The 19069-nt window shown below is 51.9% G+C and overlaps 1 protein-coding gene across 1 annotated transcript; it reads left to right on the top strand.

The window, feature by feature from the left end:
* Positions 1-2292: 2292 nt before the first annotated feature.
* GDF6 (growth differentiation factor 6) lies at positions 2293-18206 on the top strand (the record flags this gene model as incomplete). Its single annotated transcript, XM_081070782.1, has 2 exons — positions 2293-2716; positions 17245-18206. 2 exons carry the CDS (start codon positions 2293-2295, stop codon positions 18204-18206), a joined length of 1386 nt encoding a protein of 461 aa, XP_080926908.1.
* Positions 18207-19069: the final 863 nt, after the last annotated feature.

The following is a 19069-nucleotide window of genomic DNA, read 5'->3' on the forward strand; positions in this document are numbered from 1 at the left end:
ATGGAAGGGAACCCATAAAAGCAAAAATATTTTGATTTGTTGTAGTAGCAAAAATCTGAGAAGAAATTGTTTTCATTCAGTTTTATTTCCTTTTATGATGTCAATTTAGTAAATAATAAACTACTTTAAAGCACAGAGAGAGGAAGGAACAAAAGGATTATGGTAAAGCACCTTAGAGTCTAAAGTCTCAGAACTGGACAATCATAAAACCAAAACTAGGACCAGACCAGAAGGGGAATCCATGAAGGAGATCAAGAGGAGAGCATCAGCTCCATAGCCTAGTGGTTAAAGACCCAGACTCTGCATTAGTGTGACCTTTGGCCTCAGTTTCTCTATCTGTAGAATAGGGACAATATGGACTTATCTCATAAAATCATTTTGAGTATTAAGTGAATTAATATACATATAGGGCTTACAACCCTGCCCAATGCACAAGTTCTCTTTTTTTGCCATTACCTGGTTGAGACCAGTGTCTAGGGTGGAGGGCACAGTCCAGATTTGAAGAAAGTTCAGGAGCAAAGGCAACAGGGAAATAAACTCTCTCCCCCAGCAGTTAGGTGAATGGTCTCTGCAGGGACAAGAAAAAGAATGAAAAAGCAAAAGGGAGAAAGGGGAAGAAAGGGAGCAGGAGGGGGGTAGAGAGGTTGGGCACACACACGTCAGCAGCATGGAGAGGAAATTATGTGAGATCAAATAAAACCATAAAAAAAGAAAAAAAGCAAGAATGAAGTAGAGATATTAGGCCAGTGAATGATTTTTCTATACTGAAATGGGAAGAACGCTGGGGTTTGAGGTCTGAGCCCTGGGTTCTGTCCCTGACTGCATGTCCTCTTGGTTAAGTGTCCTTGGAAAAGTCATTTATCCCCTCTCAGTCTCATTTTTAATCTGTGAAAGGGAAAATAGTAAGGCCAACTTCAACCTCACAGAGTTTTGGGGACGATTAAAGGAGAGCGTTTTACGGCTCGGGGCTGAGCAGCCAGTCAATGCACAGGGAAACTCCATGTCTTTAGTGCTCCAGGGCACCTTCGCCTGGACTTGCAGCGCCCAGGCTAGGGAAAAAGAGGGGCAGTGGGCGGGAAGACAGGCCTGGAGAATCTGGGGATAGATAAGGGAAACTCGTGATGGGGCGAGGCTGGGCTGAAGAGAAACAGATTGGGGAAGAGCTGCAAAGGGAGGGACCGCGGACGGGGAGGTGGAGGCCAGGGCGGGAGAGGGTGGGAAGGCAGAGAGCGAAGGGAGGGCAGAGTGAGAAGGGAAGCCGGCTGGGGAAACGGGGTTTGGAATGCAAAAGGCACTTGGGGAAGGAGGAAGTATTGAAGGCGGGAGGAAAAAAAAGAGAGGAAAAATGGGGATGCACCGGAGGCGTGGGCCAGGCCTCCCAGAGAGAAGAGGACCCGGGAACAGACGAAGGAGAAAAGAAGCAAATAAATCCAGTTTGAAGAGGTTGCGGATTTCGAGAAGGCTGGGGCCTGGAGGAGAGAGCGGCAGCTTTTAGCATCCAGACTCTAAAAACTCGTGGCCTTTGCCTGACCTCGGGAGTCGGAAACAGTTGCCCTGTCTTTATGGAGAGCGGTATCCCAACGAGAGAATGGGACTGTGCAGGGTTGGGCCCTGCTCCTGGCGCGCGTCATGGCTTCTCTGACACAGGGCTGGGACCTGAAGGAAGCGAACGTCCTGCCTGGAAGTTGGGGCCAAGGAAGGAAGGTACCACAGCCGGGAGTTAGCACGTAGTCTGCTGCAGGGGTGCCTGTTCCGAGCTGTCTCTGGGGGCGCCACCTCCTCTTCCCTTCTCGGGGGCAGCACGCTCCCAGCAAAGTGGAGGCGGCTGGCGAGGACCCAGACCCTGCACTGCGCTGCGGAGAGACGGACCTTCGGACAGGGCTAGGGAGACCCTGGCTCTGAAGATACCCCTGGCTTGCTCGCAGCGGGACGGCCGCTCCCGCCTTCCCCAGCTTAGAGCACCCAACCCGCGATGAGCGCACCGCTCCGCAACCCCGCGCGCGTCCCACGGGGGCGCTGCTTCTCACTGCCACACCAGCACACCTCGGCCCCTCTCCCCTACACCTCTTGCCCGCACCACCGGGCCTCTCCTCCCCCCCTCCGTTTTCCTCCCCTCCCCTCCCAGCTAGGGGCGGGAGGGGGCGTGGCAGGGCCGAGGTTTGTGTGGCTGGGACCCCGCTCCTCGCACTCGGAGTCGGCGGGAGGAGCCGGGCCCCCGCCGCTGTCCAGCCGCTCTGTGCCCCTCGCGCCCGGCGCTGCCGCCTCTCCGGGAGACGCTGCCAGTCGCTCGCCATGGATACTCCCAGGGTCCTGCTCTCGGCCGTCTTCCTCGTCAGTTTCCTGTGGGATTTGCCGGGTTTCCAGCAGGCTTCAATCTCATCCTCCTCGTCCTCCGCGGAGCTGGGCTCAGTCAAGGTAATGCGAAGCCGCAAGGAAGGGAAGATGCCGAGAGCGCCGCCAGAGAGTACTTCGGCCACGGCTCCCCTTGTGCGCGAGGAGCCACAGTCGCAGCCGCAGGATGAGCCCCGGCGGCGGCCACCACGGCAGCCCCAGGCGCAGGAGCTTCCAGGCAGGGGCCCGCGAGTGGTGCCCCACGAGTACATGCTGTCAATCTACAAGACTTACTCCATCGCCGAGAAGCTGGGCATCAATGCCAGCTTCTTCCAGTCTTCCAAGTCGGCTAATACGATCACTAGCTTTGTAGACAGGGGACTAGGTAAGTGGCAAAGACGCCCGACTCCTTTCCCCCTGGAGCTCCGCAGCCTGGGCGCTGCTCTGGCTCTGGCAGGAGGCTGCATTTGTGAATTCCCTTCCCGCTCTGGACACCTCCCCTTTTCTTTTCTTAAATTGTTTTTTTTCTCATGCCCGAGTAAGTTTCTGGATGCGGCTGCAGATTTAATTATAGTTTGCAATCCTCCCTTGCTTCCTTCTTCGTCTTCCTTCCTTTCTCTCTCCCTTCCTTCCTTCTTTCTCTTATTCTTTGCAGAAAGCAGTGTGGTGGCCGCTCCTCTGGTGGCTGGTGGAGGAAGCGTGAAGGACGGGAGGTGGCAGGCAAATGACCTGGGCTGTAGAGGGGTCGCTGCGGAGACTAACGGAATCCGTGCCACGGGTTCCCGGGTTGTATGGGGTGCGCGGTCAAAGCCCTGAACTGCGGTGGGGGCCGGGCGGGCCCTGCAGCATAAGTGAGCGTTGGAAAGCCCCAACGCTCCAGCGTAAGGTAGCGTTGGAGTTCCTGTTGGCTCTGGAAAAGCCGGCAGAAGCGAGTCCGCTAGCGGCGAGTGGCAGTGCCCTGGCTCTGCAACTGCAAGGCTTCTCGGCTTGTCCCTGTGCTAGGTGTGGGTATAGTCAGTCGGACTGGAGCCCGCGCCCTCGGGCTTTTTTCCTCCTGAAGCACGTCCTTGGCAGCTTAGAGGCCACAACGAAGTGGTTTCTCCAAAGGCAGAGGAAGCAATTGGCAGTGCGGGCGGGAGACAGGGTCAGGGCAGCTAAGTTTGGGGATTTGTTGTTACAGTACTCAATCCATATGGGTGCATGGGTGTGTTCACCCACCTTTCTCAGCTAGCCAACGCTCTTCTCTCTGCGCTCCTACCAGGGCCCGGGTCACTAGTCTCCTCTGCGGGAGCGGGTATCTGAGGAACTCCTGCGCAGGCTCCTTGCTGCGGGTGTTGGTCAGCAGCATGGCGAGTGCCTTCGAGAGAACCTCGCGCTCCCTCTGGTCCCAGAAATTGGGGAGGCATCCACAAGCGCTGGATCTCAGCTCCTGCAGAGGAGAGACAACAACGTGTAAGGAGACAGGAAAGGAGGGAGGAAAAGGAAAGGAAGGACGAGAAGAAAAGAAGGAGCAGATAAAAGAGATTTAGGCAGTTATCTGCTCCGCCATCCTGCCCAGATTTAGCTCCGCGCATTGAACGATTCCCCACTTCCCACTACGGTCAGTGAAAGTGGGGTCGCCCAGGAACATAAATGCGCCGGGGTTCAGGCTGAGAGCGCTACTCCTTCGGGTCTGCCTTGGGTACCCGCACGTCCTCGAAGCTTGTCAGAGAAGGCTGATGGCTCGGGACTTCGGCTCCAATCCCCAGCCTCCTCACTTGCAGACGCCTTCCTTGCGGGCAAGGGTCTTGCCCTGGTCAGGTTCTCGGCTGCAGCCGGAGGTCAGCGAGGTTCATGAGCTGCTGAAAGCTCCAGGCCGCAAATTAATGCCGGGTATTTTATGGCGATTTTAGGACTACTAAAGTCACCTTTGCAAATAAATACACGTGGCTTCTTCACAGCGCTAGAACTGGGTGCCAGATATTGGTGCTGCCAGCGCAGCTCGCCAACGTCCCCTGTCCACCCCCAGCTCTGCCTCTGTCTCTCTCTATCCTAATCTGTTTACTAGCTTCCTTTTTCACCACCCTAGACGAAGGAGAGACTAAGAAAGCTCAGTTTAGATTGCTCAAGAGGCCTTTCCCCAAGGGAAGAAATCCGGGAGGCCCAGGTTGGCGGGCGGTTGGGCAAGCATTTTCTTTTCTCCCGAAGGGAAGTTTCAAGAATCTCTGCCCCTCCTCCAAGCAGGCACCCCTGGCTCGTTCGCTGCGCCCTGTATGTTTGGCACAGGACCAAGGGACCCTGCAGGCGGTTGGGAGGTTTCTGCCGAAGCCTGAGGCGTTCAGGCAAGAGTGGGGAAGCTTTGGGGGGCTTCAGGTCTGGGGCTGACTTCGGCTGGCTTCAACCTATCTTGCACTGCAGCTTCTCCCCAGGCACCCCGCGCTGAGCGCCCCTGGGCGCCGGAGGTAGGGAAGGGCCTGGCTGTGCGCCCAGGCTCGGGGTGGGGTGGGCTCTGTTTCCGAGCCAAGGTCTCCAGGCTAGCGGGACCGAGATCCAGACGTCCGGCTTCAACTCCGGAATGCCGTCGAGAGATGGAGCTGCGCTCGGTCCCCAGCTGGAGAAGACGTGACCACCTGGACCCTAGCTTCAAAGGCGCGGTGTCCTCCATGCCTTCAGTTTCCCAGAAAACGCTAAAAAAGGCAGTTAGTTGACTGGGAAGTCTGCGCGGCTCGTCGCAGGCCGCGCTGGGACCAAGGAGTGCGGAGCCGCGAGCTGGAGGGGGGACGCAGAGGAGGGGGTACCGGGCAGGCTACAGCCCCAGCATGATAAAGGGAAAGCCTCACTTTCCCTTTCACTGATTGTGATTTGATGTGTCACCAGCGGTGACCTCGGGCTGGACCTTCCGGGGCTTGTTTAGCATCGGACCCCTGATTGGAGTGTTTCAACTCAGCGATCTAATTGAGGGTTCATGTCATAACACATCAAACGTTGTCTAGTCTCCCGTGATGGAAATGACACGCCAGACGCGCATCCCCGGCTCCTGAGGAGGACTTCCGCCCCTCTCACGTGGGGACTCTCAACCGCGCCAAACCCCTCAGAATCCCCTCCCCCAACCCGTGGATGGCGGGGCAAGCAGGAAAGAGCAACCAACAGCCGAGAGCTGGGCCAGCCGCATTAACTTGGCGCCTTGCCTCGGTGATGTTTAAATAGCCATCGAACATGGCATGGTTGGTCAGCTTGTGGGAGCCTAGGTCCCTCCGGGGGAAGAGCAAAGAAAATGGCTGGAATCCTGAAGAGGCATGAGCTACTTATTCATGTACAGTATTTGTAAAAACTTTCCTCACCTGGGAAATACAAACTCTGAAAGTTACACGTGAAGTGTATGTAATTAATAGTGGGAGAGCAGGGATAAACTGTCCAAAGCGAAAGAAGAGCGCTTTAAGACAGCACTTTCTGTCATACCTTCCCCCTTGCAATCCTCCCCACCACCACTACCACAACCATGAGGAGACCTTATAGCAGATTTTAAAAAACTATGTTCCTCCTTTTGGTTTGCTCTCCAAATTCCAAACACCTAGGGGTAATAATAATAAGATACACTGAGCATTTACTGTGTACCAAGTACTGTGCTAAAATCTGTTACATGAGTTATTTCACTTAATTCTAACAACTTCCAGGAAAGTCCTAAAATCACTGGTTTACAGGTAAATTAAGGAAGACTGAGAGGTTAAGCAAGTTGTTCAAGGTCACCAGCTAGGGAGAAGTGAAGCTCACCCCTGGTTCTATTGCCTATGGCACTATATGAATAGGATAAGGGGTGAGGAAGTTTCTAAAGGAAAGTGGCAAGAAGCAGAAGTAAAACAATGGAGATTTCCTACCCTGTCTAAGGTTCCTCTGTAATCTCTTAAGACCCAGTTAGTGGTTGGAGTGGTACTTTGGATTTAAGGGTCTGACTCTGTGCAGTGCCTTGTTTCTTCTTTATACTTTTTGTAAAGGCACAAATTATGTTACCCCTGATCTTTTAAAATGCCTCCATATTATGCTTTAAAATGATTTTGGAGCCATGAAGATGAGAAAGTGTGTGCATGTGTGTGTTGGTACAGTTATCAAACCAGAATGGACCAGGTTGCATATAGGGAAATAATAGTCAGCACAAGATATAACCCATTAAAAGACAGGACTCAGTACCCTGGGGCCTGGAAAAAGAGGACCATTAGAACGCCTATGAATTCTACATGGCTGAGAGTTAGAGGGGGAGGGCAAAACAAAACTCAGACTTTCAGTTTATGTAGTGAGAAGTGTCACAAAATTCCAACAAGGTGGACAAAAAGCCTCCCAAGGACGAGGAAACCAAAATGAGTCTAAGAATATTGCTGTGAGTTAAATTTTCAGATGATTCGAAATAAGAATACTCTTTCAAAATATTTTGTGGTGTTGTTGTCACAATAGCACTCTCAGAAAGGAGGCAGCACAGAACAGACAAAAACCAAAAACGAGATCTGAACATCCCTGAGGAAATTGACACTCTAGAAATGAATCTCAGGAGAGTTTGCCGTTGATTGCTTGTTGGCTTCTTGGTTTACCTTCTGGATGGTGATTATCAGGGGCAGAGCAGGACAATTGAGGGTTAGCCGGGCTGCAAGGAGCGCATTCTAAGAGTCGCAAAGTTCCCTCGCGATTGAAGTTCGCCTGGTACAGCATGTTTATGCAAAACAGCGAGTTTCTGGGTGGACCTGGGCCGCAGAGTGGTGTAATCAACCCAGCAGTGCTTTTGCCTGGACCCTGTTGTCGTTGGCAAACGGAAAATGAAATATAAGCAGGGAAGTATTTTAATGGGGACGGAGGGAATTCACAACTGTTAATTATTTGGTGACCTTGTATTCGATTTGTTTGAGTCCCTTATAAAAACACTAATGCAGACCAGACGGCCAAGTGAGGAAGCCAGCAGAAGGTTCTAATCTAGGCTTTATTTCCCCGGAAAGAGGGAACAGCCTTGGAAAAGGATTGCTGAGCATTCAAATGTGTGTGTGTGTGTGTGTGTGTGTGCGCGCGCGCGCGCGCTCGCGCGCTCAGGCGCGGGGTTCGCATCACCCTGAAGGTTCAGGACCCTTCTCCAGCCAGGTAAACTGGAAGGTCCTGGTAAAAGCCCGGGGGTTAGGGAAGGAAGCCTTAAACTACAAGTTTGTTCTGCTCTTCTGGTTGGAATGATTAAAACACTAAGGCCACAAAACAACCCTTTAGCCATTGGCTTGCTAAATATCAGTTATTGTCACTCCCCATTCCTGAGGCCTCAAGGGCCGCCTTAGCAAGAAACTAATAACAACTGGTGTCTTCGGAAGCAAGAGTGCAAGTTGTGCCAGAATTCTGAGCGAGCTTCCTGCGCAGGGAAGGCTAATTTGAGAAGGACACCGAGCGTTCCTCCCCGCGGCGGAGGTCCTCTGGCTCTGGGAGTTTGCGCAGTTGAGTTGCCAGTGGGGGTGGGGATCGAAAAATGTGTTCAAACATCCTTGTCATTTCTGCACATAAAAAGAAAAAATTACCTAAGCTATAGCCCATGACAGGCCTTGTGAATACTTTCCCCAGCAAACTGAATCAAGACATGAACGCTCCACCTTCGGATCAGAGAGGACGATGCGTATCGTTAGGACCTCCTGGGAACGTGGAGTGGTGCATTGATGGAGGCCCTAGCGCACCCCGTTTTTCCCCAGCTCGGGGTTCTGGCGGCTGCACACCTCCTTGAAATTGGTGACGACTTCCTGGGGCGGCGTGGAGAGAGAACAAGGGAACCCGACTGAGAGATGGGAGAAAGATGGTATGGTGAAAATAGAGCAAAACGAGAACTTTTGTTTCCCGCCAAGGCTGATGCGTGCAGCAAACGAACTCGAACAAATAAACAAGAATCCTGGGGAGGTTAGTGAAGGGCATTAATTTCATAACCCCTGGCGTATAGAATAACCCTGCTCAAACGATGCTCTCTGGACCGGGGGAGGATATCTGAGCCGAGGCCGCGAGGCGTAGAATGCAGGAAAGTGGATCTATCGCGCCATTTCGTTTCTTGGCATCTACTGCCTTTCTCCCCTCTTTATAAAGCCTTGGCTGTTTATTTTTAAGTTCAATGCCGGTTAAATGGTATCTCTTGTTTACAGAAATTAAATAGGTCTTCGTCGGCCTAATGGTTTTCAGGGTTGTTGCTCCCTTCCTTCCAGGACAGTCCATTAGCGCTGCTGAGGATCGAGGGTTGAGTGAGCTTAGAGGGGCTGCAGGCGTTTGGAGCAGGTTGGCTGCGCGGCACTGGCCACCGTTCCCCCAGCTGAGCTCGCGACTTGGCGAGTGGCCCGGGCGCCTGGGGGCGGGGCACGGTTTAGGGACCCGTTAGTGGGCGTGCAGGAGAAAAGTGGGGCGGGCCTCTGGCTCAGGCTGGCGGGGTTTAGCTTCCGGAGCCAAGCAGAAAGCGCGAGCAGGGTCAGCGCGGAGTGTTGTCTTTGGGGTCCCGAGGTGGTTTACACGCCCCGCCTCCCCACTAAATGACACCGAAGAAAATCAGCGCGCCTGCCTTGTAAATCTGGCTACTAAGCAAGTTGGTCCAGCTCCCACCCCACTTCCCAGCCCACTGCCCCTCCCACGCCCCGTTAGGACGATATTGAACGATGCTCGACCCTGGCCCATAGGCCCTGCCACAACGAATCTCATTTTCCTATGGTTTGACTTCGGGAGTCAGCCCAAGTGGAATGGAGTTGGGCAATCCCTTCTTCAGAAGCTGCGCCGGGCCTAGCACTTTAAAGAACACACCACTGAGGTTTCTCCTGAGCAGGACCCCTGCGCCCTGAGCGTCCAGTATCCTTCCTGCCCACAACAACATGCCAGTTTGAACCTTTTCACCCACCTACAACCACAGAACTGGTCCAAGGGGGGAACCACATATGGTGGGAACCTTTTCTTCTACTTTTGACCTTAAAGCTCGCAAGTCAAAACGCCGGATCATGTTCCCGCCCAGACAGCGGGTTCAAGTCTGTGGTTTTTTTCGCCTCTGCTCCCACCCCCACCCTGGCCTGTGGCTGCCGGGAGGCCCTACTGGTCGGCGGTGCTGGTAGGGCACCCCCCCCCAAACGATCAACCCGGTCCGGGCCCAGCACGCGCGGCCCCAGGGGAAGTGCAGCGACTTGGAGAGGACACCAGGGCAGAGGAAATCGGGGTGCAGGCTGCTTTCGCCCAGCAGTAAGGTGGGGAGAGTGGGTCTGGAGTGTGGGGACTGTACCGAACTTGGTGTTCATCTAAAGTAATGTCAAACTAAGACTTGAGCTGCTATGGTGGGAGCCCAGAGTGAGACCACTGTAAAAAGAGACTGCTCGTGAAGTGTCCTTGATCTCGGTCGGCTTCACATCTCTGGCTCTTGGGCCCCTTTCACCAAAGCGTGACCACGAGGGTTTACACCAAGTTCATGAAAACTACTTTATAAATGATTCCATTTCATTATAGGGAGATGAAGGCAGTCTCCTTCAAGCGCCTTCGGACTCCTGCTGGGAGTGCCCATTGCCCAGTGCTCAGGAGAAAAGCCTGGCCCGCGTCTTCCACCAGATACTGGCGCTACTGCTTGGGAGGCTGAGACCCCGAGGACGCACAGAGTTACATTCTCTGTCTAGTGGAAGATGGGGTTCCCCTTCCCTCCCTGATCCTTTCCCAACCTCACTTCTTTGCCTCATGCTAAGCTAGAGTTTGCTGCGCGAAAGCTGGATTTCTCTGCAGGATACAGGCCGGCCACTAGATCCGCTTAATCGTGTGGGTTTACAAGGAGCAAGCTCGTCGCAGGGAGGAGGGCGCGGGTCCGCGAGGCCTGGAGCGAGGGTGGAAAAGCCTCTGTGGAGGATTTGTCTTGGGTCCCTCTGGTCTTTCAAAGGACGAAGTTGAGAAATGCAGGGCAAGCTATCGTAGAAAACTTGAGAGAAGCGGAAAGACCCAGAGAAGAGCTGGGCTGATGAGTGTATGTCCAGGAGTCTCACACCCTGGCAGACCGACAACTTCGCTGCTGGCGGGGCCACGCTGCCCAAGAGGTCGTTCATTGCTATAACCACCCCCTTCTCCTTCAACACGTGCCTGGCACTTGGCAAAGTTAAGAAGATAGGGAACATCGCACCCGCCACCACCGTAAACTGGTTTGGTGGACAGATCGTGCCTCACAAAAGTGCACCAAAACGGAGTGGGGGTGGGAGGAACAAGGAGACTAACCGCCAGGCTTCTCAGGGCTGCTACCTCCCAGCCAGGGAGCCACGTGGGCTAGCATATGGGCTAGCACTGGTCCTGATCCCACGGAGGAGGGGACCTGCAAGAAGGGCCCTCTCTTTGACAGGATGTAGGCTGGAAGTTGACTGTTCACCTGACATTTTGAGAGGGACTGCAGTGGTGGATATGGCATTAGGGACAGAGAAGGATCAAGGTGATGGGAGTCAGGCCCAGCTCCTATGGGTCTCTTTACTGGAACTTAGATGAGCAGAACTTAGACATCTGCTTCCCTTTTTATCCCTTCTGCGCAGCACCTTTCCTCCACTCATTTCTAGGAATCCTATGGAGAGAACCGAACTGTACCTCCTCAAAGAAGGCCAAGAGGAGACGAGGTGCATCTTACCTTATCTGGATGCAGGTAGCTGTAGTAATACTTGCTGCATTCATTGGGTGTCTGTGTGTCATGCACTGCGCTGAGTGCCTTGACTCTGACCTTTCCAATCACTCTGTGGAGTAGGGGTGGTTCTTCCATTTCACAGATGATTCATTTGAGACTGGGAGAGATTATTTGTCCACCCAAGGTTATCCAGCCAGTAAGTTACATGTCAGGGTTCAAATCTATACGTCCTAGACTCTAGATACCTGGGCTCATTCCATATTGTCAGTAGAAATTAACATTTGCACACATTGTCAGAGGTCTTTCCTACTCCTTATCTCGTTTGCCACCCTTCCCTTAGTGACTGTAAGCTGGTGTTATTATCCTCATTTTGTATATGAGAAAATTAAGTTTCCTTGTAAGTTCTCTTTCAAAAGTCCAATCATTGGCATCCCTTCAGTTCTGCTGATTAGAAAGTGAGTGCCTCTTGGAGACCTGGATTGATCCCTCCCTCTAGGCAAGGGCAGCAGAAAAGAGCTGGAGACTTCTCAGGAATTCTGCCAGGCACAGAGATCAAGAACTGGGATGTACAGGTTCGTGGCACAGATACTGGAGTCAGACTTCTTACTATTTTGGGCAAGTTACTTTAAGCTCTGCTTTAGTTCTCTGACCCATAACATGGGCATAGTGGTGATATCTTTTTTTTTTTTTTTTACTATGGGTGGTTTTGAGGCTTAAATGAATTATTATAGGAATTTATACCTTGCCCAGCACATGGTAAGTGCTACACCAGAATTTGCTATTATGATTATTTTGCTGGGTGTTCAAGGAACAGCACCCTGAAGAAGCTGAACTGTGTGGACTGCCTCCTGAATCTGAGCCTCTGTGAGGAGCTTAGCAAGCTCAGCAGTTTTTAAGGCGCAGATCTCAACAGAGGTGGACTCAAGACAAGAGTACAGAGGGATGTCCAGAAGATCACTGTGTCCCAGGAAAGGGTGGTGGTTGGAGCACAAATTACCCAGAGACCTCATTTATACAGGGCTTAATGTAAAAGCAAGCTTCTGGAAGGGCTGGTGGCTCATTATTACTTTCCCAGTACATCTGTGGACTGTGACGCCTCAGGGCAATGCTGAAGCTGAGGGACCTAGGGAAGAAGTGACTCCAAACCCAGTCACGAATTCCCTGCTTAAAAAGAATATATCCTGGGGGAATCCAGCCCACCTTGTGTTGATTATGTTGATAATAAGTGTGTGTTCCTTTTCCTCCCTCCCTCTTTGCTCCAAGGCCCTATCAGAGCTGTGGTAGAGGGCGTGGCAGAAGGACTGAAGGCGAGGGTTGGAACGAAGACCTTCAGACCTGTCCCTTACCTGCTGAAAGAGTGGGCAAGTTAAGACACCCCATCTATAAACGAGTATATCAGTAAGACAGAACTCAGGCACAAGAGGTGAAGATTCAGTGACAGAGGTCATCAAAGCCCTGTGCACGTGCCTGGCACAAAGGCGGTGCCCCATAAGCTTCATTGCGGCTGTTGGCTCAAAAATGAGAGGTGGGGGAAAGACTTAGCTGTAAGGACTTGTGGAGTTTCCTTTATGAAGATGATTACCCCGTCCCCCCATCTCCATCTAGACGCTTCGGGGTGGGAAAGCCCCGTCATCTGGGCTTTCTGAGCCGCAGCGTCTGTGCCTTTGGAGGACGTGGGGCGGGACGCGTGGTGGAACCGCTGGAGGCGGGCGGGGGCTGACCAGACACCTGAACAGTAGCGGTCCAGGGTAACTGCTAGGGCGACTCGCGCGGAAGAGCGGCGGGAAGCAGAGTCTGTGGGCCCAGGGGGTCGGAAAAGCTGGAGCCGCCGGCACACCTTCCGGGCCGGCGAGTAACAGAAAATCCAACTAGGACTCTCAAGAGGAACCTCAAGCTGAGTGCCTATCTCAGAGATGTCTTGGAAAAAAATGTAGTGCGGGCTCTTCCTGCCCCAGACCAAACGAAGTGGCAGATTTTCAGAAACCCTCTACAGAGTGGTCTATTGGAGCCTCCAGCAGCAGAAGGAGTCCGGATCCGCTTGCAAGGCCCGGTTTCAGCCGCTGCGCTTGCCTCCCTTAGGCCGCTGTCCTGAGACTCAGGATCCCTGGGGTCCGGTCTTTGGTACCGTGGGCATCCTTTATTTTCCGATCTGGCGTTTGCTTCTTGTTTTCTCCAGCCAGGTACTGAGACCCTGCACAGATGCCTTTACCTCTCTCAGCTAGTTTCTTCATTTAAAATGGGAGTGATAGTCCCTACCTTGCAAGTGATTAGTTTTTTTCCTCATTTACTTATTTGCTTTCCATTTTATTTTATTTTTAATCAATCTCACACCAGATGGGAATGTTTAAGGTGCCCTCAGCCTTTACCAACTTGCTCTTAAATCAAAAAAGGCTAACCTATTTATAAAAAAAAAAAATTCTTCAGATATGTCTGTGGTTTCCTCCTTCTCCCCCTCCTTCCTCTACCACCCACCAGGGAAAAGTTGATAAGCACAAATCCAGCGATTGTAACTTGAAAGGTCTACATGTCTAATACTTAAAAAACACTGAGTTAACTGGGGTGTGAGCCAAAATGCAATAATCTCGATTGGTGTAAATTAAAAGCAAAACAGAAATAAAAACTTCCACAATACATTACTGATCAATTTCATTTAAAGGCCCAAAGCATAGAATTCGCTTCCAGGATGCAAGAAAGTGTCACAAGTAGATTTTGAAATGAAAAGTGTAATATTTTCTAGTCAAGAGCATGGGAAAGAGGGTTGTTTGATGATATCCTTATTTATACAAAACAATGGAAGAGGAGGCTTGTGGAAAGGAGTCGAAGGGCCAGCTTCCTACCCACAGGTGGCCACAGCAGCAGGGCCAGGCCTTGTGATGCTTGGTCACTAGGCAAAGTGTTTGTAGGGTCACAGTGGATGGTGGTGTGTGCACTCCCCAGGTCAGGTGCCTCCTCTGGGCTATTTCTTGATTCCTGGCTCCAAAGCAGGTCCAGACAGGTGGGGAATGTGGTCTGCAGGGGAGGTGCACAGAGCAGCCACCTTCTTGGACCCTCTGTTTAGGGACTTAGAGCTTCTGGAGACCCAGTGAGAGAACACATGGCTGAGAAAGTAAAAAAAAAAAAAAAAAATGAGGTTAGCTGAGGGTGGGGCAGGAAGGGGCTGGGGCAGCTGGGGCAAGAAGGTGACTTGATTCTGTGAGACCACTTCCAACTCTGCCCTGGGCCCTGTGCTTTGAAATGCTCTGTTTTGTCCATCTCCAACGGTGTCCTCCCCAAATGGTGGGTAACCTGAAGAGCGAAAGGACATACTCATCTAGATTAGTTATTCTTAAGTGGGACCCCAACCAGCAGAATCAGTATCACCTGGGAACGTACTAGAAATGCAAATTCTGGGTCCTACCACAAACATCTGGGGCCTGAGAGAGTTTACATTTTGAACAAGTTTCAGTGTGATGCTAAGGATGCAGATGGAAAGACCCCTGCAGGTTTAGTTGTTTGAAACTACTACTCTATTGTGCTACAGAGTTCTTGCCCAAATAGTTCTGAGCCCACCTCCAGGGCCTGGACAGCCTCTCCATGGGGTCTGTCCTCCTAAGAGTGCCTCACCGCATTGATCCATGCCCCTGTAGCCTGGGAACTTGGACCTGTGGGTCAGTCAGGGTGTCCACATACATGCAGGTGAAGCCCATCAAACCATGGGTTGAGCCTAGTATGGGAAGAGAAGGAGCAAGATACAGGTGTAAGCTCCCATTTATACTTGGTCCTGATCCCTGGAAAGGGTAGGAGTGCCCAAATCTACAGAATTAGTAGAGCCCTCTCTCTACGGACACTTTCCTCTGTTTTGACCACTCCTGAGGACCAACCGTTGATTAGCCCATACTTAAAAACTTAAAAAAGAATGCAACATAAGCAAGTTGATCGCTCCATATTGCATGAAAGAGAAATCAATAAATCATTATCCTTTACACCTGCCTAATGTTCTCCAGCCGGTGCCAGCTATCTCAAGAATTATGTAAGCAGAGATGGAAATAATTTCCCTAAGGGAGCCCAGGTTTTATTCCTATCAAGCCCTGCAAATACAGTTTGGACTGTATCACGTGTCCCTTATACCACTGGTCACTAATGGTTGCATTTAGATTCAGTACCTGGACTATAATCAGAAATAAAATGGGGCTTAGGAACTAAATGTTTCCACTCTGGAGTTAAATAGACCTAGGTTTGGATTTCAACCTTACCATTTACTAGCTGTCAGACTTTGGTAATTAACTTAATTTCTCTAAGCTCTGATTTTCCCATTTATAAAATGGGAACAATAGGATCTACCTTTTGTTTCCAGAACTGTTCCATGCTTGTGGATAAAGTAAGGATGAAAAATATGTCAGCTCTCACAACATTTACCTGGTGCACTGAGTGCCTTAGATTTGTTCCTCTCATCACATCCTTGGTTTGGGGAGAAATACGAGATGCAGGAAAATGAAGTGTAAGGCTGTAGGCCCAGGGATCTGGGTGGTGGCACAGGTTTCTTTAAAGGAGGAGAAGAAAGTGTGTTGAATTTCCACTGATTTTAATGTGACCCTGGTCAGTTTGAAGGTCTTGGCTTCCATAAATCAACTGCCTCCAGCAGCTTTTCCCTTTTCACCTCTCTAAACCTTCCCACAGCTCCCTCTCAGGTCAGGACTTGTGTGTTAGAGTGAGGCAGCCAGCGTGGTGGGCAGCCCAGAGTGGGGACTGGGTGTGGCTACATCCAATGCCCTGGGGCTACATCTGGACAGGGAGTGAGGGTCAGATCCAGGACCCAGTGACACTTTTACTATTGAAATCCACCCAAAGTTTACTAGCTTCTGGGGAAAGCTGGGAGCTTTGGGGATTTTTGTATTTGCTGGGTTGTAAATATTTTATGAGAAGGCAGAAAAATCTGGTTAGCTTTCTGCCTTGCACATTGAAGTGGGGTTGGCTTCATGCACAAATATGTCAAAAAAAAAAAAGTCGTTTTGTCTTCATCCCAAAGAATTCACCTTTGATTTTAATAGCCTGTTACTCTCCATGCCCCTGCCCCCATACCCCAAATTTCTCTTTTTAACCTGTAACCAAAATAATTTATCTTCAGGATTAGTTGCAAAGTCAGAAGATTTCAGGTAGTGTGGGTGGAGGAGGGGAGAATGTCAGTGCTTGTGTGTGTGTCTCTGTGTGTGTGTCTCTCTCTAAGGTTTTCTCCTTCCAGAAGCATCTATTTCTTATTGACTGCAGGATCTTCTTAATGGATAGATGTCAGGTCTCTGTTTCTTCATTTGCCCCCCCCCCCTTCAGACTTTTGAAAACCTCATTTCTCTTTTGTTTGTTGTGAAATGGTGAATTCAAAAGAGAAAGAAAGAAATCACATAACTGTATTCTGTCTGCTTTGTGTTAGGCCAAATTCTTCAGCAAAAGTGCTTGATGGCAGCACCTTTTCCTAGACCAGTAGGTAGAAACTAGGACTGCATCTTTAAATAATCTTGGATCTTAAAAGAAAGCTAACAAAAACCCCGGCAAATCCCAAATACCCAGGTTCTGTGTGCAGACATTCAGTTGGCTGAAGCAAGTTGGAGCAACTGATAATTTTTAAGTTCTCTTCATGATTATAATGGGCATCAAGATTGAGAATGGCTATTCTATCAGTTTCTCACTTATTGACCAGCGTGTTCTCTAGGTCAGGTGTGACTCTGAGCGCTGTGATGACCAAGATGGACTTGACATGATCCTAGTCCCTATAGGCTCGTGGAGGCGGGCAGGGAGTTGTAAGGAAAAACTGACCACTAAAGAGACAAATAATAATAATAATAACGAGATAATTGTAGATATTACTAAGTGCCAGGAAGATAATAAACCAAGGTCCTGTGATAGTGACCGAGGAAAGCTACTTTAGATCAGGGTGGTCGAGGATGGCCTCTTGGAGGAAGTGACATTTAAACCGAGACGTGAATGATGAGAACGAGCCAACCGAAAGGAGGTCTGGGGGAAGTGCGGCCCAGGCTCGCAACCACAAAGGGCACATTAGTGGTTACTTGCAGGCTCCTGGGGAAAAACTCCGAGGCCTCCTCTCCAGCAGCCACCAACTTCCGCCCTGGGAGTCCCGGGCTGACCAGGAGTTGGGGGCCTGCCCTGGTGCACCTCCCTTCACGGTGCACTACCGGGGCGGGGAGCCGGGGTGGTCAAGCCCCGGGCTGGCCCAGCTGGACCCCGGCCCGCCTGCCCCGCTCCCCGCCCTTTCCCTCCCGGGGGCAGCTGCAGAGCACCGGGCTGATCTCCCTCTTAAGTGAAACTGACTGTAATTATTTTTTATCTCGCAGACGATCTCTCGCACACTGCTCTCCGGAGACAGAAGTATTTGTTTGATGTGTCCACGCTCTCAGACAAAGAAGAGCTGGTGGGCGCAGAGCTGCGGCTCTTTCGCCAGGCGCCCGCATCGCCCTGGGGGCCTCCCACCGGGCCACTCCACGTGCAGCTCTTCCCTTGCCTGTCTCCCCTGCTGCTGGACGCGCGGACCCTGGACCCGCAGGGGGCGCCCCGGACCGGCTGGGAAGTGTTCGACGTGTGGCAAGGCCTGCGCCACCAGCCCTGGAAACAGCTGTGCTTGGAGCTGCGGGCCGCATGGGGCGAGCCCGACACCGTGGAGGCCCAGGAGCGCGCGTCGGGGCCCGAGCAGCCGCTGCCCCCGGACCTGCGGAGTCTGGGCTTCGGCCGGAGGGTGCGGCCCCCCCAGGAACGTGCCCTGCTCGTCGTGTTCACCAGATCCCAGCGCAAGAACCTGTTCTCTGAGATGCGCGAACAGCTGGGTTCCTCCGAGGCTGCTGACTCCGGCGCCGGCGCGGAGGGGTCGTGGCTGCTGCCGTCGGGAGCCCCAGACGCCGGGCTTTGGCTGCCCTCACCTGGCCGCCGGCGGCGGCGCACGGCCTTTGCCAGCCGCCACGGCAAGCGGCACGGCAAGAAGTCGAGGCTGCGCTGCAGCAAGAAGGCCCTGCACGTGAACTTCAAGGAGCTGGGATGGGACGACTGGATTATCGCACCCCTGGAGTACGAGGCCTACCACTGCGAAGGCGTGTGCGACTTCCCGCTGCGCTCGCACCTGGAGCCCACCAACCACGCCATCATCCAGACTCTGATGAACTCCATGGACCCCGGCTCCACCCCGCCCAGCTGCTGTGTGCCCACCAAATTGACTCCGATCAGCATCCTGTACATTGATGCCGGCAATAACGTGGTCTACAAGCAGTATGAGGACATGGTGGTGGAGTCATGCGGCTGCAGGTAGCAGGCGCCTTCCCTGCCACCTTGGCTCGTGACCACAGGGGAGGCCTGACTGCAGAGGCGAAGGAGGAGGAGCTGGCCTTGGAGGCAGAGGGTCAGGGGATAACCTGGACATGCACTCCGGTGGGAGGGAAGGGAGCTCAGCCCTCCCAGAACTTTCCACCTGCAAGACCAGAGGGAGATACGGATTTTCACACCTTGACTGGCCACCCTGGAAAAACAAGCCAAGGAGGATTTCTTTAGTTTTTATCGTTATTATTGTGGCTTTGGAATTCTTTGTGTGTCCCACAGGTTTTGATTGGAGGTGGGGGGAGGGGAGACACATACCTGCTCCATGGATTGAAAAAATGATAGTTTAAGAAGGGAAATAGTGTGGGAGGAAGAAACACCTTTGACCACATCTTGGTTTGATTGTTTTTTACCTGTGTAAAGAAGGTGGGCCTTTCTGGTCATGTCAGCCCATGCCTTATGACCTCCCAAGCAGAAAGTGTTAAAATAGAGGAATTGGCAGCAGGAATAGGAAAGCCAAGAAGGCCCCTGCCTTTAGAAGAGAGTTGAGAGAGATGGGTCCAAACAGGCCTTTTTCACTTGCTTGTATACCTGGTTCTGCCTCAGCCTCTCCCAGTATAGGGAACTGGCAACCTGCATCTCACTTTAGGGGGCTCAGATCACTGCCTTCACAATAGCTTTTTCTGGTGGGGGAAAGGGAAGCTGGTATGGATGGAATGACAAGAATGAGTCCAAAAGGAACCCCCTGAAGGATAATGAGAAACCATAAGGCCTGCCTCTGATGCTTGACGCTGAGGTGCATTAGCCTTGGCTGGAGGTAGCCCAGAAAAAGCCCTTCCTGATGTCAGTTCCTAATTG

Source organism: Rhinolophus hipposideros (genome assembly GCF_964194185.1).
Source record: "Rhinolophus hipposideros genome assembly, chromosome: 13".
NCBI classification, from domain to species: domain Eukaryota; kingdom Metazoa; phylum Chordata; class Mammalia; order Chiroptera; family Rhinolophidae; genus Rhinolophus; species Rhinolophus hipposideros.